General features: G+C 31.7%; 1 protein-coding gene across 1 annotated transcript; it reads left to right on the top strand.

Moving 5' to 3' along the window:
- The first annotated feature begins 1,120 nt into the window (after nt 1-1,120).
- On the top strand, nt 1,121-21,544 carry LOC134726650 (uncharacterized). Its single transcript, XM_063591060.1, has 11 exons — nt 1,121-1,184; nt 1,485-1,648; nt 2,111-2,274; nt 2,520-2,653; nt 8,852-8,991; nt 10,232-10,391; nt 15,333-15,418; nt 17,873-18,028; nt 19,528-19,657; nt 19,950-20,018; nt 20,931-21,544. The coding sequence occupies exons 1-11, from the start codon at nt 1,121-1,123 to the stop codon at nt 21,542-21,544; spliced, it is 1,881 nt and encodes a 626-aa protein (XP_063447130.1).
- Nucleotides 21,545-21,973: the final 429 nt, after the last annotated feature.

Here is a 21,973-nt window from a genome sequence, read left to right as displayed (position 1 = left end):
TTTTTAATCGAAAAGAAACGATAGAGTACACCTTTGTATTTACAGGCTGGTTTGAGTTTACTCTTTTGACCTAAAAAAGTGTAAAACAGAAATGCTTGATACATAATCTCGTTTCAGATATTATTATTTAAATATTTTTTTAGACTTCTACTGGTTAGTTGAATATCATTAAAACCTGACAGTCCCAAAAAAAAAAATTGGCTCCAATTTTTTCCGATCGAGAAAATAATGGTGGTGTAAAAAGGAGATATTGTTGACAAAAAAAAATCCTGATTGGTTTGTTTCTTTTTTAAGTTTCATGTTTCTAAAAAATATTTACAAATATCATTAAATAAAACCTAGTTTTGATTACGAATGACTGCAAAGTAGTTGTTTTTCGATGTTAAATTCCTCAAAATTTGCGGGAAATCTAATTCACTTGGTTGCCATGGCAACCATGACCTAGCAACATTTGGGTGGGCATTTTTCTTACTTTTTTACATGATCACATGTTTTGGCTAAGTTTCATAAAAATCGGTGACTATGCGTGCCGGACCCCATATATAAAACGGTAGGTGGTTACAGAGAATTGCTCTTAAATATATAAAACAAAACAAAAAATGAAATTCCATCTCGCTACAGATTCCATTTTGTATAATGTAAAGCTAACTGTTGTTGTAACAACATTTCAAAATTTACATTACAAAAAGTCCAATATACGAGTCGATAGAAATATCTTTGCAATGAGTAATCACAGCAAAGTAGGTATGTTGGAAAATACCTCCAAAATAAACCTTTGCTACTATAATTGTTGGAACTTTATTAGTATACTTTACATTGCCTTTTGTTGATAAGTTCTAATGCTGTACGTAGTGATCTGATCCATCATGTATACAACGATTTTTATGCTAAAATCCAAACCAATAACAATTCGACTTTAATTGCGACATAAGCTGTCTTATAAATAATTAAGTATTCTTAACAGCTTACATCATTAAGATCAATTGCCCGTCTTAAGTGAAACAATATAATATCAAAAGTAAGGAAGTCTCATTAATATGCGAATTGAACCATTGCATTTTATGCAAATGATCAGTATGTTCTGATACATTGTCTTGAACACTTTCACCTGTTGTCTAACATGCATTATAGAATGAAGTCGGCCGTAGGAGTATTAGTCTTCGGCCTGTTTGTAGTCTCTGTTGGTGAGTCTGATTACTGTATTAAAAAAAAGTAAACATTTAATATGGTCATGCATTTTTTATTCAAATGCTGAGTACAATTTTACTATGTTCTTTTTAAAAGTCACAATAATAAACTTGTGGTATTATGATAGAAAATGGTCAGACATTAATCTAATATTACTTGGAACACTTGAAATAATTGTGATAAATGATACTTTTTAATGTGTGAGATTTTATAAGTCTTAAAGCGTCAAATCTAACTACTTAAATAGAACACAAAACTTAGGATTTATGCAATAGCTCTAATTTTAAATTTTGAAGGTGCTTCTACCAGACAGCTATTGCTGTTCTTGAACAGTACATATACCGACAGGTTACAGGAATTATGGGAGGGCCACTCAGGTTCTACAACAGTGACTGACGATATCTACAGGAATAAATATTTGCTAGAGGAATGGAAACTCAACAGAACAGTTCCATTTAAAGTAAGTATACATATTTACTGTAACTAAAACATTAAGTTATCCCCCATTATGTTAGTTTTTCTTTGATTTTTTTCCTTCATTTTTCATTTCTAGTATTTGAAAAGATTTAAATTTGAAATTAGTAATGTAAAAATCTCTGCTCTAACGAGACACTGGTTTGTCAAAAGCTTGCACAATATATGCAGTATTTTAATGGGCCACCGATAGACTAGATAATTAATTAAGTACATCGTTACATGTCTTACATCTAAACGTCGATTTACAGTACAAATCTAGAACAACAAAATGATGATGATTATCTGATTTGAAAATGAAAACATTGAGTTTTAAACTTTCTGATTTCTTAAATAAGCTATGCATTCTTTTCATAATTTTTTTTATAAATCTTTGAAATAATATAAAATACATCTAGTAATCTTTGACGAGTATGACATGGCATATTAATTGATATTTCTTTTACAGTTATCATTGATACTACGGAACTCGTTTAACCATACTTTGTTTAGAATATTCTTCAGTGTATCATACGCCACCAGTATGTCAGATTTAACCAGTGTGTTGAATGGTTCATATGTGATACCAACACAGTTCACAACAATTACCGACGAAGTAGACACTATGTTTGGGTAAGGATTTAAAATAGAAAAGTTTGAATAAAAAAGACACCAAATAATAAAACAAACATTTGAAGCTAATTTCTGAGCGCACGGCATATGCTACTGGCATAACCTTCATCTTCACATGAATAATAATGACAATTAAACTATACCAAGCAACAAAATTATAAAAAAAAGATTACATCGGAAGAACCTGAATCTGATATAACATGTGTGCAGGAATGAGTCCTGACTGTTTCTTTTCTATTTTCCAGATCATCCAGTATACCATTATCTATCAGGAGCCGTAATGATAGTTTGAAGGCCTACTTTGCCGTCGTCAATACCTATAATGATACCAAACTGCTGTTTTTGAAGCATGAACAGATTCCATTCAGTGTAGGAAATAGTTGAGTAAAACATTATTGTCTAGATTACTCCAAAATTGAGTTTAAATCGCTAATCATCTAGAGTGACATAATCCTTTCGATCTAATCAGATTCGTTGTAAATGTAACGAAAATCGGTCATAGCTTATGTATTTTTATGTGAAACAGCAGTTGTCTTTCCCTTAATTGTGTTTCTATATGTATATAAGTTTCTCCATAGTTGGAGCACCATGTATTACTTAAAACACCCCTAATTTTGGTATAGTCTTGATTTTCACCCCTTCACGTATAATGGACCGTTCCATATCGTAGTATATAAGGCAGCTCAAGACAGAGAAACTTCGTCAGTTATATGTGGACCGTTAAAGTGTTAACATCAGGATTAAATATTCCAACTGGTAAGTAGAGTGAAATAAGTGATTCCAAAGGATATATAAATAGTGTTCGGATTTATATGTGGATGTTGCAATAGTGATTGTGATACAATGTATAAAGTGAATCTGATATATATAAGTGATTTGTATTAATGATAATACAAGGTGTATACTTGCTGGTGTTGCAAGTTGTACTATGTGGAAGTGTGAATACTTCATAAATTTGTATTAGTGAGAATACAACGTGTTTACTTGCTGGTGTTGCAAGCTGTAATATTGTGGAAGTGTATTAGTGAGAGTGCACTGTGTTCAACCTTACCAGTTGGATAATATTCATTGTGTGTGAACTCAAGGAGATAGTTAGTGCGTGAGTTCAGCTGTGTTCATATATATTCCTTGTGCATTGAAGGATTTGTGCATGTGTAAAAGTGTCATTGTGTTATTGTGGTTAGTTGTAGACTAGCAAGATGATACTACATTTTGGTGGACATTGTAAATAGAAGTTGTATATATGTGATTTTGTGTTCATACGTTTTGTGTGATACGTACTTGATGCATGTTGCAAAGTATTCTGTTGGTGACATGGTGTAATTAAGGGCCGTATGCATGTTGCATAATAATCTGTTAGTGACATTGTGAATAAATCGGTCTGATACATGTTGCATAGTGATTGCATAGTGACATTGTGTATATGTATTCTGTTATGATACAGTGTGTTTATGGATTGTGAATGAGTTACTTCACCTTGCATTTTGATTTATGTGCATTGTGCTGTGTATATAGTTTTTTTTATTGTGAATCAATTTAAGGGTGTGTTAAATGTTTTAAATAGGACAACTTGTTGTGGTGCAAATTTAGGTTGAACACTTGAAATCCTGATTTATTCAGATACGGATCCATTGATCGTCCGGTTACACGTTACAAATTTGGTGGCAGCGGTGGGATTTCTTGTGTTGATTTCGTTACTGTAAATATTTTTGGAAATGATTGAACCAGTTGAATTTTTCAAAGTTTTTGTGTGTTGTGTTAGTGCATTTTTTTTAAGTAAGAAGTAACATTAAGTCAGACTGTCAGTTGAAATTGAAATGGTAGGAAATGGTGGAAATTGGACTTTTATCAAGTGAAATTGAAAAATTGAAATATTGCCCCTGACACAGTTTTATTCATTCAGCTTCTTATTGTTTGCAAAAGGAAAATGATTCAGGAATTAAAGATGGTGTTGAATTAATAAGAGATACTGTAGTGTTTGGAAGAAAGTAGTCATGTGCCATAAAAGAGAAAGCATTTGAAAAGAGTCACTGCATATGTGTATATAGATAGTTTTCTAGTTTTGTAGTGTAAATAGTGTACATAGTTAAATGTGAGTCCGTCGGATGGGGACGTTAAATCCGAGGCCTCATGTACAGGAACATGTCACGCCCTGTGCATGTAAAAGACCCCTCCTGCAGATTTCGTTAAGAGTAGGCTCCTTGGGGCCGCTGCAGAGGCAAAATTTGTTAGGGACTTGTCAAGTTTATTCTTTGGCAGTGACACTCAAAATTGTAGACGTTAATAGGGAAAAGGTTTATGTTGAAACAGATATTTTGATGTGGGAAGATTTAAAAAGTTTTCTTCGGACAAAAGGAAAAAAACCCGGTGAAAAGTGTTTGTTCATAAGAAGAAAGTTCAATGTGTTTTGATATGGCTGACGGGAATTAGGACATAGGTAGACTTTGTTTCTACGGGTTGTGCCTTGTGATGTCATCAGTTAAGACCTGATGGACAAACTGGTTGGCTGACGTTGTGGTCAGAAGATATGTCCACTAGAAATAGTGACTGCACTATGGTAAGAGTTTGGGTATGAAAAATGACCACTTTGATAGATGATTTATCAGCATGTCAGATATATTCAAGGAGTCATGCGAGGACGCATGATTTTTGAGGCGTGGGTAGTGTAACGAAAATCGGTCATAGCTTATGTATTTTTATATGAAACAGCAGTTGTCTTTCCCTTAATTGTGTTTCTATATGTATATAAGTTTCTCCATAGTTGGAGCACCATGTATTACTTAAAACACCCCTAATTTTGGTATAGTCTTGATTTTCACCCCTTCACGTATAATGGACCGTTCCATATCGTAGTATATAAGGCAGCTCAAGACAGAGAAACTTCGTCAGTTATATGTGGACCGTTGAAGTGTTAACATCAGGATTAAATATTCCAACTGGCAAGTAGAGTGAAATAAGTGATTCCAAAGGATATATAAATAGTGTTCGGATTTATATGTGGATGTTGCAATAGTGATTGTGATACAATGTATAAAGTGAATCTGATATATATAAGTGATTTGTATTAATGATAATACAAGGTGTATACTTGCTGGTGTTGCAAGTTGTACTATGTGGAAGTGTGAATACTTCATAAATTTGTATTAGTGAGAATACAACGTGTTTACTTGCTGGTGTTGCAAGTTGTAATATTGTGGAAGTGTATTAGTGAAAGTGCACTGTGTTCAACCTTACCAGTTGGATAATATTCATTGTGTGTGAACTCAAGGAGATAGTTAGTGCGTGAGTTCAGCTGTGTTCATATATATTCCTTGTGCATTGAAGGATTTGTGCATGTGTAAAAGTGTCATTGTGTTATTGTGGTTAGTTGTAGACTAGCAAGATGATACTACATTTTGGTGGACATTGTAAATAGAAGTTGTATATATGTGATTTTGTGTTCATACGTTTTGTGTGATACGTACTTGATGCATGTTGCAAAGTATTCTGTTGGTGACATGGTGTAATTAAGGGCCGTATGCATGTTGCATAATAATCTGTTAGTGACATTGTGAATAAATCGGTCTGATACATGTTGCATAGTGATTGCATAGTGACATTGTGTATATGTATTCTGTTATGATACAGTGTGTTTATGGATTGTGAATGAGTTACTTCACCTTGCATTTTGATTTATGTGCATTGTGCTGTGTATATAGTTTTTTGTTGTGAATCAATTTAAGGGTGTGTTACATGTTTTAAATAGGACAACTTGTTGTGGTGCAAATTTAGGTTGAACACTTGAAATCCTGATTTATTCAGATACGGATCCATTGATCGTCCGGTTACACGTTACAGAAATAACTATATAAAACAGACAACTTTTATTAGAAATATGTATCTGAATTATAGGATTTAATAAAACACATAAAACACCAACTTTCTTTAAAAAATATGTTTACAATGACATGATTTAAAAAAAATAATTCGCTGTATCAGATCAAATATATATGTGTATAGCTTGCTATTCGTTGTGAGACAAGGTTCCATGTTGAAGAATTATAGATTGTACTTTGACCTTTAATGGTTTACTTTCACACATTGTGACTTCGATGGAGAGTTGTCCAATTGCCACTTATACCACATTTTATATCTATGTGAAAACGAGTATAATAAAGATTCTACGTTCGTTTTCAAGAGCTTTTCTATTCTACAAGTTGTTTAAACTTCTTGGCTTTCATGGTTTTTTTTTATTTGTTGTTGTATTGTCATAGTCTAGTTTTGTCCAATTTCTTCATTATGATGCAATTCGATCGATTCTTGTTCCTGTCATTTTCAGGACGTTGTAATTTCGATATTGATTTTCCTGATATCACTTACACAGGCAAAATTTGCTCACATGAATTTCACATGAATCTCACGTGAAATTCACATGAATAATTTCACGTGAGATTCACCTCAAACGAGCTTATACATGTAACTCACGTGACAATTTCATGTGAATTTCACGTGAATTGAGATTCGCACGAATCTGATGTTATTTTTTTCACACGAATTTCACGTGAAATTTACCAAAAAAAATATGATATTTTACATGATTTTAATTAATTCAATATGAAAATTTAGATGTTATTTGAAATACTCTATTTAAAAAAAAAATCATGTGAATTTTACTTGAAATATTTTTACGTGATTTTCATATAAAATTCACATGAGATTCACGTCAAACTCACAAAAACTGAGTTCACGTGAGTTTTACGTATAAGCTCGTTTGATGTGAAATTGATGTGAATTTCACGTGAGATTCACATGAATTTAAATTCACGTGAAATTGATGTGAGTGAAAATTGCCTGTGTAGGGGTACTTTATTTATGTATTCTATGATGTGATTCTCATGATGCTAATTTGGATAATCGTGTGTTGTTTGATGGCGTTGCTTATATATTGGATGATATTTAGATTTTGTTTTGATTATCGTATGCCTGTACGTAAAGATAATGTTTGTAGTTCACTGGTCGGAGACTCAAGGAATATTAATACGAAAAAATACGTTGATTATATTTTATACTGTAAACGTGGGAGCCCTATTGCCTTCACCTGTCCTGCACCGTCTATATGTTCGTCCGATCGGTCATCAATTAGATGTCACTCTTTTCTAAGGTCAATATAACATAATATAAAAAAGAAGATGTGGTATGATTACTAATGAGACAACAATCCACAAAAGACCAAAATGACACAGAATTTAACAACTATAGGTCACCGTACGGCAAAGCCCATACCGCATAGTCAGATATAAAAGGCCCGATAAGACAATTTAAAACACTTGAAACGAGAAAACTAACGGCCTTAATATTTATGTAAAAAATGAAATAACTTTATATTTAGTTAGTAGCTATGTGTAATGTGTGAATATTCAAATAAGTAGATGTGCTATGATGTCAATGACACAACTCTCCAACAGAAACCAAATGACAACTATAGGGTCATCGTACGGCCTCCAACAATACGCTAAACCCTTACTGATAAACCAAAAATGTATTTGTCGGTGTATGCGATTATCTCATTGTTGAAGTACGTACGGTTACCTTTAATTGCGTTTTCTTGGTGAATATTGGACTGTTGGGAAAAAAGTATAAAGGCTAAAAAATAGAAAATTTAAAGAAATACAATCCTGCCAATTTACAGAACCTAATAAAATAAGGAGTCGTAGTTTGATTACTGATGAGACAACTATCCAGCAGAGCCCGAAGGAGGGTTAAACAATTACAGACCATTGTACTTAGTATATGCACTAACTCCAAGCAAAAATCAAATATCTAGCTTGAAAACTGAAGGAGTTGACCATGTGTACAATGTGGGACTGACGAACAGGGATAAACAATATTATTCTAACATTTTGTCGCAGGGTATAACACATTAAGACAAAAATATAAAAGAATAGAAGTACTATCGAGGTTTCTGATATTAAATAAACACACATAAACTACAAGGTAAATCATAGCAACGACAAGTATAATTGTAGTAAAAATACATTAAAGAAGCATTGTTTCTTTCATGTGCCACTTACTGAAAAAATCACTACTAAAACTATACAGTCAGAACGTATAATGACATTCGAGTTCTTATATATCAGTTTAAGTTATCTTAAATAAACCGTACGATGACCTAAAGCTGTCGATTTCTGTGTCATTTGGTCTCTTGAGGAGAATTGTTTCATTGTAAATCATACAACATCTTCGTCTTTTTATATTGACACAGAAATTAACAACTATAGGTCATTGTACGGCCTTCAACAATGAGCAAAGCCCATACCACATAGTCAGCTATAAAAGGCCCCGATAAGACAATGTAAAACAATTCAAACGAGAAAACTAACGGCCTTATTTATGTAAAAAAATGAAATAAATTTATATTTAGTTAGTAGCTATGTGTAATGTGTGAATATTCAAATAAGTAGATGTGCTATGAAGCCAAAATTTCTGTGTCATTTGGCATCTTGTGGAGAGTTGTTTCATTGTAAATCATACAACATCTTCTTTTTTATATTGACTACAGAACATTAGTGAATAGTTCATACTTTCCTTAATATTTCAGGTGTCATATCAACAACCTACCAGTATTGTGTTAAGTACTATACCGGATATGAAGCCATTGTATCTCGTTCTTCTGAAGAATTGACATCCATCGATTCCTGCGCATGGTTTTGCAATGACACCAGCAGTTTTGCAGTACAGGTTCAAATATTTTTTTCTTAAATTAACCTTCAGGCAATTTATAAAAAAGAATATTGTTCATTTATACAAAGCGACTATAAGAATGATACACACAGCTCGAAAAACAATATCTCCATCCAGCAAAAGAATGCATTTGGCCTTATGATGGCAATGTTATCAATGACAAAAACATCAAGAAAAGCAGTAATTTATTTTCAAATAAGAATTTCAATAAAAGGTTAAGGTGATCAAAAGCTACGTTTTTATAGTTAAGTTCTGTTACCTTTCTATTGCAGGTTTATTTTATAGATAGATTTTTTTTTATATTTATAACGAAGACAAATAATGGAAGACTTTTAGTTGTACAACAGATAATTGATAGTTTTTGAAGATGCAGCTAACTCGTTCATGATTTATAATCATTACATTAAGTTTTCTTAGATCAAAATACAAAGAAACACCGTTTCATCAGATTTTTTTCTGTTGAAAATGCCAGGAAGAACATATTTTTACGATAAGGCATGCCTGAGTCTACGGTATAATAGTATACGATTTAGTTTCAGATTGCAAGATTTTGTAATGGTTAAGGTTACATTAAAGTTTACATTTGTTAACCTTTTATAAAGAGAGAATTCGAGCATACACATGTAACGTGTTAAGTGATAAGAACATCTTTAGAAAACGATGATAATTAAGGAAAAGAAGAATCGATCACTTTTCAAAATAGTTATAAAGCCAAACAAGTACAAAGTTGAAGAGCATTGAGTACCTTAAATTCCAAAATTTTGTGTCAAATACGACTGGTAATCTATTCCTGGGATCAGAACATCCACAGAAAACGATGACAATTAAGGAAAAGAAGAATCGACCACTTTTCAAACTATAAAGATTAATTAGTGATGGCAATCGTACACTATAAATACAAATACAGATATATACGAGCTTACAGGACAGCATGTGATATTGAAAATAGATTTTTTTTCTTCTATATATTTTACTGGTAAGACATGTTATAAAGACTACTAACAAGAAGATTTCAAACAAAAAGTGTGTTATGGACAAATACAAACAATTTCCCGCATTGGATGCAGTCATAAGAAATACATGAAACCTTTAAATAAAAAATAGCATCTATTTTTTTTTTATATTTCCCTGCTGTTTTCTCCCCCCCCCCCCCCTTAGTTCGGACATTCGATCTCATTATGTATTCCATGTATAACATATGTGCAATTCATTTACAAATATTTTAAAACTATTTCAGTCGACAAGTAGCATGATGATCTGCGAATGTGTTCTCGGGTCAACCAATATCGCCCAGCATATAGTGGACGATACCTTTTGTCTCCCTTTCACATTTAAAGATGAAAACAATGACGATAAACCCTGTGGAATGTCACAAGTCATGGCAGTTTACTCACATGGTAAATATCAGACAGTAACATATTTTTTTTGTACTACATTATTTATTATTTGCCTTCTCACAAAGACTATTTATTATTTTGATGGTATCTAATAGAATTCTAACTGACAGATATCACACGTGGCTGTTGCAAACAAAGACCAACACCTACAAAAAAGTTGATGAAAATGACAAACTAATCTAGGCAAGAGAGATCGAGTCTTACCAATTTGGGCTGCAATCACTTAATACAAGGAGTAACTTTATTTAATATTGACAATGGAAAAAAAATAACAATCTCATTCAAACCTGCATGCTTAAAGCTTTTATATACTACTTCCAAAATTTATAAAATACTCCGTCAGCTACAATTAGAAAAAGAAGAACATTTCTAGGTTTATTTGAAAGTAATCGGGGTTTCCTATAACAGCTTATTACCAACGATCATATTTAACATCCATTTTTATATTACAACAAAGACATTATTTTAAATATATATAGACTCTGAACTGTCCATAAATTATTTTGTATATAAGAAAAATGCCTGGAATAAGAAAGTTGTTATCCATTCATTTTATGTGTTTTATCTTTTATTTTTATCATTGTTTTTTTTTTGAATTTTCCTCGGAGTTCAAATATTTTTGTGATTTTTTAAAAGTTTCATATTGACATATTCAAAAGCTTAGAGAGATATCGAAACAAGTCTACAATTTAACTGTAGGCAAATCCTATAACTAAAATATATAAACAGGTCAGGAATAACCAATAACTGATGGGTTATATCTGAATTTAGGTATTACACACCATTTGACATATAGTGAGCTGTCCTAAGTCAGGAATCTGATGTACAGTAGTTGTCGTTTGTTTATGTAATAGATACGTGTTTCTCGTTTCTCGTTTTGTTTATATAGATTAGACCGTTGGTTTTCCCGTTTGAATGGTTTTCCACTAGTAATTTTGGGGCCCTTTATAGCTTGTTGTTCGGTGTGAACCAAGGCTTCGTGTTGAAGGCCGTACTTTAACCTATAATGGTTTACTTTTTAAATTGTTATTTGGATGGAGAGTTGTCTCATTGGCACACACACCACATCTTCCTATATCTATAGACCAATTGAGGTATACTGTAGTTTTATCAAAAAAATTAGAGAGACATCTGAGCATCCTTTTGCATATACAATATTAAGCCTTGCTCATTAGTGACATGTAACTGCTTCTGATTCTGACTTCCTGTGCTGCATTTTGTGAAAATGTTGATTAAACCTCAATTGAGGTATAATCCATCAATCGATGGATATTCACTGCAGGCTTCATTAAGTCAGATCAGTTCCAACTTTAAGATTTGTTAGTCCGAATGGACGGGAAGACCCTACACAACAAAAAAATAAAAAAAATAAAATGAAAACTCAGAAATTATCAGTAGGAAAAGATGGATCATATTAGATTTTAAGTTACTCTATCAAATTACAACACAAAGTGTTGGAATCAAATAAATGCCATCAGTTGGCACTAATCAAAGCTGTTTATTGAAAATGCAAAATGATGCTTAAATATATCCTAAAATTGCTTTGGGGATAAAAAAATACACTATATCTCAATTGTTCTATCCCATTATAAGGCAAATATTTGATTCTACCTGAATTGATGTATAATGCACATTTTAACGGCTATATATGACCTGATTACGGAAAAAGTAGTATACCGCTGTTCCAAGGTCAGAGAAAACAAATCCGGGTTACAAATTAAAACAGAGAGAAACTTATCAACTATAAAAGGAAATCAGCGGAACAGCATATACTCTGAAATGCAACAAAAACAAACGTCAACAAACATAGAAACGGACTTTTTGATAACAACTGCCATCTTCCTGACTTGGCAAAGGACAATACCATTCGTCAAGTATGCTTGTCATAAAAGTTTGAATCAAATGAATTAAAGGAAGAGGGTGTGAATCTTTAAAGAACAAAATGGAACAGACAAAATTTACCCAAACGAACTTACTTTAACTAAATCTAACATAAACAGCAGCAGTTGTCCTTTTCTAGATTTAGACATTTCAATTTCAAACGGGAAACTTCACACTAAAATTTACGACAAAAGAGACGATTTTTCATTTCCTATTGTTAATTTTCCTTTTTTAGACGGCGATGTGCCTTTGGCTCCATCATACGGTGTTTATATATCGCAACTCGTTCGGTTTGCCCGTGTGTGTTCTGATGTCATAGATTTTAACGAACGTAATCAATGCATCACTGGTAAATTGTTGTGTCAGGGATTTCGATACCATAAATTACTTAAAACTTTTACTAAATTCTTTCATAGATACAAAGATTTGATTAGTAAATTTGGCTATACCTGTAGAAAGCTTATTAAAAATGGTATTTCTCATCCTAAATTTTATGGTAATATTGTACTTAAAGCGAGGAAATCACTATGTGATCCTTGTAAACTCATCGAACCTTTGAACAAACTTATAAGTAAGGGTTATCGTACCAATATTGTAATTAGATCTCTGAATATAGTTCACATTGGCACTAATATTGATTTTGTCATTAGCAAATTAAAACATAACTAAATTTCATTATCTTTTGAGGCGAGATGTATAGGGGACACAGCCACGTTAACTTTTATTTCTATAGAAGTCGCTCTTCACTATACTACTACCTGTCGATACATTTATTTTTGGCATTGCACAAGTCATGTCTTCTTTGACTATTAATGACGTTAAAATACTAAATCCCTGTGATGTGTTTTAGTCGATTTTAGTCTCTGATGCATGATTTTTTACTATTAATTGGTTTTGGCTTTTAACTAGCTGTCAGTAACTGCGAGTACTCTCAAATCGTATTTTCTTGTTAATTCGACCTGTTGATACTGTTTATAATGCATTTTTGTCATTTTTTATTTATATGGATCTTGGCTGTATACCAGCTTTGATTATTTGTAATATCTTCAATTTTTCACTTATTCTTACAACATTTGTATAAACTTCAAGATTATAAAAAACCGGTTTTTTTCTAAAGTGAACATTGATTGGTTAAATATTTCTCAGTGTGTTTGAATTTATTTGATAGCCTTTTGGTCATGACTGTTTGTCTCTAATATTTAATTAACTGTGCATTTGTATTCAGATATCGCAGATCAAATTTATTCGTTCTTTGTGTAATCATACGTTTTTTTGATTGAGTTAAGTCTGCTAATTGATATTTTATCGTATGTTTTTATATGTTGTGATGTTATGCTATTGTTTCAGAAAAAGGGAGAAGGTTTGGGCCCATTAAAACGTTTAATCCCGCTGCAAATGTTTGCACCTGTCCTAAGTCAGGAATCTGATGTACAGTAGTTGTCGTTTGTTTATGTAATATATACGTGTTTCTCGTTTCTCGTTTTGTTTATATAGATTAGACCGTTGGTTTTCCCGTTTGAATGGTTTTACACTAGTAATTTTGGGGCCCTTTATAGCTTGTTGTTCGGTGTGAGCCAAGGCTCCGTGTTGAAGGCCGTACTTTAACCTATAATGGTTTAATTTTTAAATTGTTATTTGGATGGAGAGTTGTCTCATTGGCACTCACACCACATCTTCCTATATCTAAAAACCAGTAAAGACAACTCAACGTAGGTTATTATACGCATCGACGATGTTAGTTTCACTATTTTACTTATGCGTTTAAATGAACTATAATGTATACTGATTAAAGACGATTACATCCCAGCTCCTTTGTTCAACCAGGTGTGATATGAGCCAGATCGCCTCTACCAGATCGCCTTAGATTGAGTTTCTTTGTTATTCATTCTTTCTTTTATTCTGTAATATTTTGGCGGGAGTCATTTCCACAACTAAACTAATACATATTTATACAGACTCATAGTTATCTTATCGAAGGTACCAGGATTATCACTTAGCACGCCAGACGTGCGTTTCGTCTACATAAGACTCATCAGTGACGCTCATATAAAAATATTTATAAAACCAAACAAGTTCAAAGTTGAAGAGCATTGAGGATCCAAAATTCAAAAAAGTTGTGCCAAATACGGCTAAGGTAATCTATGCCGGGGATAAGAAAATCCTTAGTTTTTTTGAAAAAATCAAAGTTTTGTTAACAGGAAATCAGAATTTATCAGATTTTGTGTAGAAAAAATCCAGTGTTTATGCTTGGAATCGAACGCAAGACCTTTTAAATAAAAGTATATACATTCCACGAGTCATACCACTAAAGCAGGATGACTGGATACAAACTAACAGTTAATGTAATATAGTTTAACATAGTATTCGGGGTATATAGTATATGATGATATATAAAGTATATTATAATAATTATGTGGCGTTTAAAATAGATTTTATGTAACAAAAAAGATCAGGAACAGCTGAGATGTAAAAAGGTTATCTTATTTGGACTTCGTGTGTCAGTGTAAGATCATCCTCTAGCCTCCGGCCATCGGGATGATCTTACACTGACTCACGCGTCCTAATACATGGGATATTTAGGATATATCCTTTTTTTTGTTAGTCTAGTGTATTTCTTAATGGACAAATTATAAAAAATGTTATAAACTATTTGAAAAAGTTATAACTAATCAGTGATCGCAATCGTAATTTATGGCTGTACATAACAGATTCATTTTTTCTATTGAAAATTAATTTGATGAAAGTAGCGGTAAGCGTTATTTCATATTTGCTACATGTTGTTTGGGGGGGAAAATCCGGAGAAAACAGTGGTCCACCATTGTTTTATTAATTTATATGGTACCTATTTTAAACACCTGCATATTCCTCCACGTCCAGGTCTATAGTTGTTTGATAGTTTGTGTCATTTGGTTGCGGTATCACTGACTACATGCCTGCTTCAGGAGAATATTTGGTCACATGCCAAATTCTTGTATTTGTGTTTAAAGATTTCAACAACTCGAAAACCAACAACGCAGATATGTCACGGAATTGAAATTAAGCATTTTCCATTTTTTGCAGATGTAACAAATTTTGACAGCCACAGTGTTATGTTCTCTGAAACAGAGGTAAATTTGGCAGATAACGACAATTCAAAAACTTTCACGGTAAGTTCCCGAAAATTGAGAGACAACTCATGGATAAGTTTTTTTAACATAGAAAAAGAGATTTACAATTGTAACAGTTTTCATAGAGTCCCATTTAATATTTTGATCAAGTAGTTAATCACTGGCAAAACATATGTAAGTACAATGAACATGTCATAACCATTCGTAAATACTTATTTGATGTGGTGGTGTCAACATTAAGAGACATACTTACATTGTAGACTTTACTTTATTCTGAAGCTACTTATTTTCGATTTTTAAATTAGGTTTTCTTAATATCAAAACAGGTTTAAACTAAAAATTTCCTTGAATTGTCATAAAAACTATAAATGTTTTTGTAGTGTGATGCAAAATGAAATTTCAATTAATTTTGTAAATCATGTCATGTATTGTGTGGATTATCATTTCTTGAATTTCATTGTTGATTGATTAATAGTAACAAAGAAGCCATCAACTTATTGACCAAAATTTTTTTTACAACTTTAATTTGTATTCAATGCGGTTCCTGTATGAAGGATAGACGTTTACAATGATTGCAGAGACAGATCACTGATTTCCCTCCGAAGTGATGTTGCAAACTTTCTTTCTTAAATATACAAAGAACATGATACAGTTTAACGTGAAAAATGGAATTCAACAGGAATTCCGTTCTTATACGTTTTCTCCAAGACATTCAAAAGGTAAAATCACAAAAATACTGAACTCCGAGGAAAATTCTACACGGAAAGTCCCTAATCAAATGGCAAAAACAAATGATAAAACACATCAAACGAATGGAAAACAACTGACCATTCCGCCCAAACTATTGCCCCCTCATGTTGTATATTTGGAAAGGAGAAGTTAACTTTAGTTCTGAGTTATTCAAATTATCTTTAGTTTTTTTGTATTATTTGTGAAAAGTAAAAAAAAACAAAAATATCAAAATGTCTCTAATTAAAAATCATAATAAAATACCCAAACACATCAAACGAATGGAAAACAACTGCTACATTCCTGACTTAGCACAGACAATGTCTTATGTAAAAAACGGTGGTTGTTAATTATTTTTTTGTCCGTTTATTTTATTTCTTTTGACGATATTGTATTTGGTTTTTGTAATATTTGTATTGTGAATCCCAATCCGGTTTAGACAACTTGTTTTATATAAGTCGATTGTTGTGTTACCCTCAGATGTATTTTGACAGTTGTATAACGGAACTTTTACTTAGCATTTGCTAAATAAAGAAATGTTTGAAAATTACTGCATACCGCCAGCCTTACATATTATTACATGTACTTGTGCTTGAGAAATAACATATGGCAAAAATGGCAAAGCACACTTAGAGAAATCCAAGTAGATTTAAAAAAAAAAAAAAAAGTTACAAAGAAATGTATTAACAATGAGAAATTTAAATAATTCTCTGTGTTATTAGATTTAGCTTTTGACGGTAATTGTATGTTCAGATATGAAACATACCTAGATGTGGGATCCTTTTTTTTCATACTTACTATATCCATTCACCGAGAGTGTCAACTTCGCACATAATTTCCTTATTTAATAAAAATCGAGCCCCCTCATGGGGTTGTCAAAGTAATCAGATAATCACATATGATTGCCGATATAATCACATAATCATTGAATTGTTTTATAAGCGAATTAATTAAAAATCGAAAATGCAGTCCTTAGTTATCAAGTAATCGAATAATCATAAAATATGTTAACTAGTAATCAAGTAATCAATATAAAAACAACCAAGAAATCACATAATCCAAAACCATACGAGGAGGCTCAAAAATCGGTCCCAGTACTTCAATTCTTTCAATCCTTTATGGGTGGATTTAACATACATAAATACATTACAAAAATAAGAAAGCAACGAGTGAAGTTTTAAATTTGATATATACCTATTTGTACTTCTTTATTATTGTGATTAAGAAAATAACACATTGTTGACTGCTGTACTCCTATTTTTGAAATTTTTACCTATTATGTCTGTTTGTATTGTTCACGCATCGTTGTACATATAATGAAATTTGAATATGGCAGTTGTTATCCATTTGTTTTGAATTTTCCTCGGAGTTCAGTATTTTTGTGATTTGACTTGTTTCATTTTTCAAAATGAATTTGGGGTCTTGGTGGTTTAGTCGTTTTAGCAGTTACTACTGTAACCACCAGCCAGTTAACACTTAGGTTGTAAATTCGACCCCCGCTCGTCCAATCTTTATAGACTAGGATTGTCAGTTTTTTTATCGAAGGTTGTCGGTTTTCACATGGCACTCCGGCTTCCTCCCCAATAAAAACTTTTTGCCACGAAAAAGCCTAAATGCGATGATTAAAGTGGCGTTAAAACCCCAAAAATCAATCAAATATATTAAATAATATGATTGAAAAAGTATTGTTATTTTTTTCTTTTGTCATTTATGCTAGTCAGATTTTAATCGTTTTAGTACTAACCTCTAAATATTGTTTTGAAGGTTGAAATTGGAAATGGAACAAGTGAAGATAAAATCATAACTGGTATTTCAATCTCCAAAATAAACTTTGCCATCAGCAGTTTCACATTTGAATATTCCGGAGAAAGTTGTTCATATAATGATTCGTTTCAAAGATATACTGAATTTAACCCACAGGTAAGAACAACATTATGAATAGCAAAAATCTGCTTAACTTCAAACATGGTGTGACAGATTCGTTAATCTTTTTTATTTTTTAAAATGTTCACATCCGTGACACAAGGAAGTTTATCATTCATCCAGGTACTTATTTCCCCCAAAACGTTTATTTTTTAGTATTGTTTTAATTTTAATTTCATATTTACGGCTTAGAACAAAAGTTATGTCTTCAATAAAAATTCATTACATTTTACCATGAAAAACTGATAAGTTGTTAAAACTATGAAAATGGCAAATTGAACAATTTTATATAAGCAAGCAGTGGCATAGTTTCCGTTTAGGATTTCGGTTCAAAACAATTTAACCAGATCACAAATTTCGGATAGAATACTTGCAATCTAAGAAATATATAGATTCCCAACGGAAGAAAATATTTCTTTGAAGGGGCAAAACCCAAGTTCAACACCATGAGTTCAATTTAGTTGTAAAATATAAAAATTAAGTAGTAAACAAATAAAAATTAAGTTGTAAAATATAAAAATTAAGTTGTAAAATATAAAAATTAAGTTGTAAAATATAAAGATTCAGTTGTAAATATAAAAATTAAGTTGTAAAATATAAAGATTCAGTTGTAAATATGAAAATTAAGTTATAAATATAAAAATTAAGGACGACATGGCACATAATAAACATGAACAGAAGCTGATACACAATTAAAAAATATACCGGAAAGACAGACAAAAGAACGTAAGATGATAGTAAAATACAAAGGAAAACGATGTCAAAAACTGATAAATTGATGGTAAATGATATGGGAATTAAATAGAGAAAAGGGTTTTCCGGATGTGACCGAACTATAAAGGACAGACGTTATAGTTTTGAATTACTTAGATATTGAAATGAATGTTGAAAGCACGTGAGGAAATTATATTTATTTGAAAATGAACAAAAATAACACAGAATTGTCATGACATCTTTGTTAGGAAATATATACAATATTGAATATGACCATAATTGGAATCTACCAGTCACATCTATTTTACTTTTTGTGCTGACATCAATTATCATTGATATGGTTATATTTAAAAATTAACTGTTTACAAAATTTAGAATTTTTGAAAAACTAAGGCTTTTCTATCTCAGGAATAGATTACCTTATCTGGATTTGGTAAAACTTTTGGGAATTTTGGTCCTCAATGCTCTTTAACTTCGTACTTTACTTGGCCTTTTTATTTTCATTTAATACAAAGTAAATATATCTGAAAAAAAATGCCAACAAAAAAAATTAAACCGATCCCTTCAACAGTACTTCAGAAGCATTAGTAGTTATAACCAAGTATTAAGGACTTTTTAAGAAATAGATGTAGTTACAAAGTGATTTGATTAAAGAACTGGTAATGTGCAATGGATAAAAGGACTCATCAGAATTACTATTTAACGTGTATATAAATAACACAATTTATTGATGAACAAATATGATAAAATATACATAATATATATATATGTTTCATATACAGGTGTTTGATGCTTCAACAATACAAATGATTGAACCTCTACGTACATCGTGTTTGAGGTTGACAATCTACCCAAGTGATACTGCACTACCTGTTCAGCCTCGTTGTCTTGTTGTATTATACGAACCCTCTGGTAAGTTGATTATTTAAATGATTTAAATAATTACTTATTTTCCTATGTATCGTTCTTTTTAAATACATAAAAAAGTGCACACCCTATACAATAATGATAAATTCTGTTTTCAAATTTCAAAAATCAAAATTTCAGCAATTGTCAAGTTTTGAACATATGTTTTTCAAGCATTTCAGTGTTTTTGTATGTCTTTGTTTTAATTCCAGTATCTGTGATTTGATAATGACATTTGTATACTTGTGCGGTTAGTATCCAATAAGTTTACTCACGTGATATGATTTTTAATTCACAGAAGACTATGTTACTGCAGATAGAATTGGAATATACGGATATTACCACGACAGCACAGTTGACACTAGTGGTATGTTTCTAAAAGGATAAATTCTACGTGTTCCGATTTCTGATTTAATGAAATTATATTGGCAACATCTTGACCACAGCTATGTTTCAATGTACTAAGAGAAATGATATGACTGGATGTCTTCATAAGAGAAATTATATTGTGAAATCATAATGTTTCATTGCCAAAAAAAAAAAACGATGCACTTCTGTCTATTGTACGAAAAAAACTGCTTTGTAGACTTTAAGCATATGAAAAAACCCCGAACACAGGTTAAATGAGAATATATCACACATAGCGGGAAAAGCTTAACCTGTAGACTCCTTTGGATTTATTGCGTTTATCTCGATTTTATTGGTTATGTTTATTTGTCTCATTTTATCAATGTATTTATAAGATATAAGTATCACAAAACATAATGCCTTTTAGATTAACTCACTTATTAAATACTAATATATCAAAAGGCTTGAAACCACCGTCTGTTCGATTTGTGCAGATGCTAAAAATATTAATCACTTCCTCCCCTGATACAGAGTATACCGCTCAACCTGTGTATGAAGCAGTATATAACAATAAATTATTTATGAAAAAGAGAAAAAGACATTGTATACTTATTTCATTTAGATATTTCAATGGTTATTGTTTATTGGCAATTACGAAATTTTCCTTTGATCTTACTGACTGGTAATTTTCCTTTGATCTTACTGACTGGTAATTTTCCTTTCTCAGTACAGTTGTGTGATATGAAAAATTATTGCTAGAAATTAAGGGAGCGCATACCTGTTGTCACATATTATCGTTGGTCATATCAACTCGATAAGTTATTTACTCGGAAAGTTTTTTTATATGTAATGGCACACTTATAAAAATTGATTTATAAAGTAATTTTTGACATATTTTCATATTTGATGCTTGTGTTTTCTGTTTTTGTAGGTTCTACAATAGAAACATCACAACTGGTGACCTCTATACTCCCTACGTCACATATCGACACGGTGGCATTGACAACATCACAACTAGGGACCTCTATACTCCCTACGTCATATATCGACACAGCTGTATTATCAACATCACAATTAGTTACCTCTATACTACCTACTTCACATATTTACACAGATACTGTGGTTGCATCGCAAGGAACTACATGTACTTCCTCACCAACAACTGTTTGTTCCGATGATACTACGCCTACAACAGAGGGAATCACAGAACCGACACGTTCTCAAGAAAAATCGAATACTTTGACATGCTTGTCTTTCTGCTATCATAAATATCATAAAAACTTAACGAGAGAACATGTTCAGGACATCAGAGACGAAATTAGACAGTTTCTGTTAGTTGACACAAAAACCCTCTCATCACAAATTAGAAAGAAGATCTCAATACGCGATAGAAGACCTAGTGCTACGATTATAGGGACCATTCCGATCAGTATTCTGTTATCAATTATTGGGTGTGTTGTTCTGTCAGATTTAAACATTATAAGGATACATGTTTACGGTATGGTGAAAAATATAAAAGGATTGTTATCCTTTATTAGAAGATAACATATGTTTAATTGTTTTAATACTTTGTTGATTGATTGATGTGTTTAGTTGAAGAAAATCGTCATATAAACATTTGTTTAAGAAAGTAATCTTTACATTAAATGGAAAGCACTATTATGTCTTCCATACTTTTTGTTTCATGATTACGGAGCCATTTTTGCAAATTTAGTTTTGATGTGGTGTGATTTCCAATAAGACATTTCTTCCCAAAAAACAAAATTACAAAAAAAAGTATAATTATAGCTCCCCGTACGGCTTTCATTAATAAGCAAACCCCATACCGCATAGTCAGTCATAAAAGGCCTCGAAATGGGGTAATGTAAAACAATGCAAATGAGAGAACTAACGGGCTAACTTGGTCGTTTTTTTGCAATAGTATTTATTTGTAGTTTATATTATAGAAAATGAATTTTCTAGGTTTTTCTAGAA

This window comes from Mytilus trossulus, chromosome 7 (genome assembly GCF_036588685.1).
Source record: "Mytilus trossulus isolate FHL-02 chromosome 7, PNRI_Mtr1.1.1.hap1, whole genome shotgun sequence".
NCBI classification, from domain to species: domain Eukaryota; kingdom Metazoa; phylum Mollusca; class Bivalvia; order Mytilida; family Mytilidae; genus Mytilus; species Mytilus trossulus.
This window is presented reverse-complemented; position numbering and strand designations above follow the sequence as displayed.

Excerpts from the sequence above, each read along its gene's own strand:
- LOC134726650 (XM_063591060.1), top strand. The coding sequence starts at position 1,121 with ATGCATTATAGAATGAAGTCGGCCGTAGGAGTATTAGTCTTCGGCCTG. Across the intron at positions 1,185-1,484 it reads CCTGTTTGTAGTCTCTGTTG|GTGCTTCTACCAGACAGCTA; the intron begins GTGAGTCTGATT and ends TAAATTTTGAAG. Across the intron at positions 18,029-19,527 it reads ATACTGAATTTAACCCACAG|GTGTTTGATGCTTCAACAAT; the intron begins GTAAGAACAACA and ends TTTCATATACAG.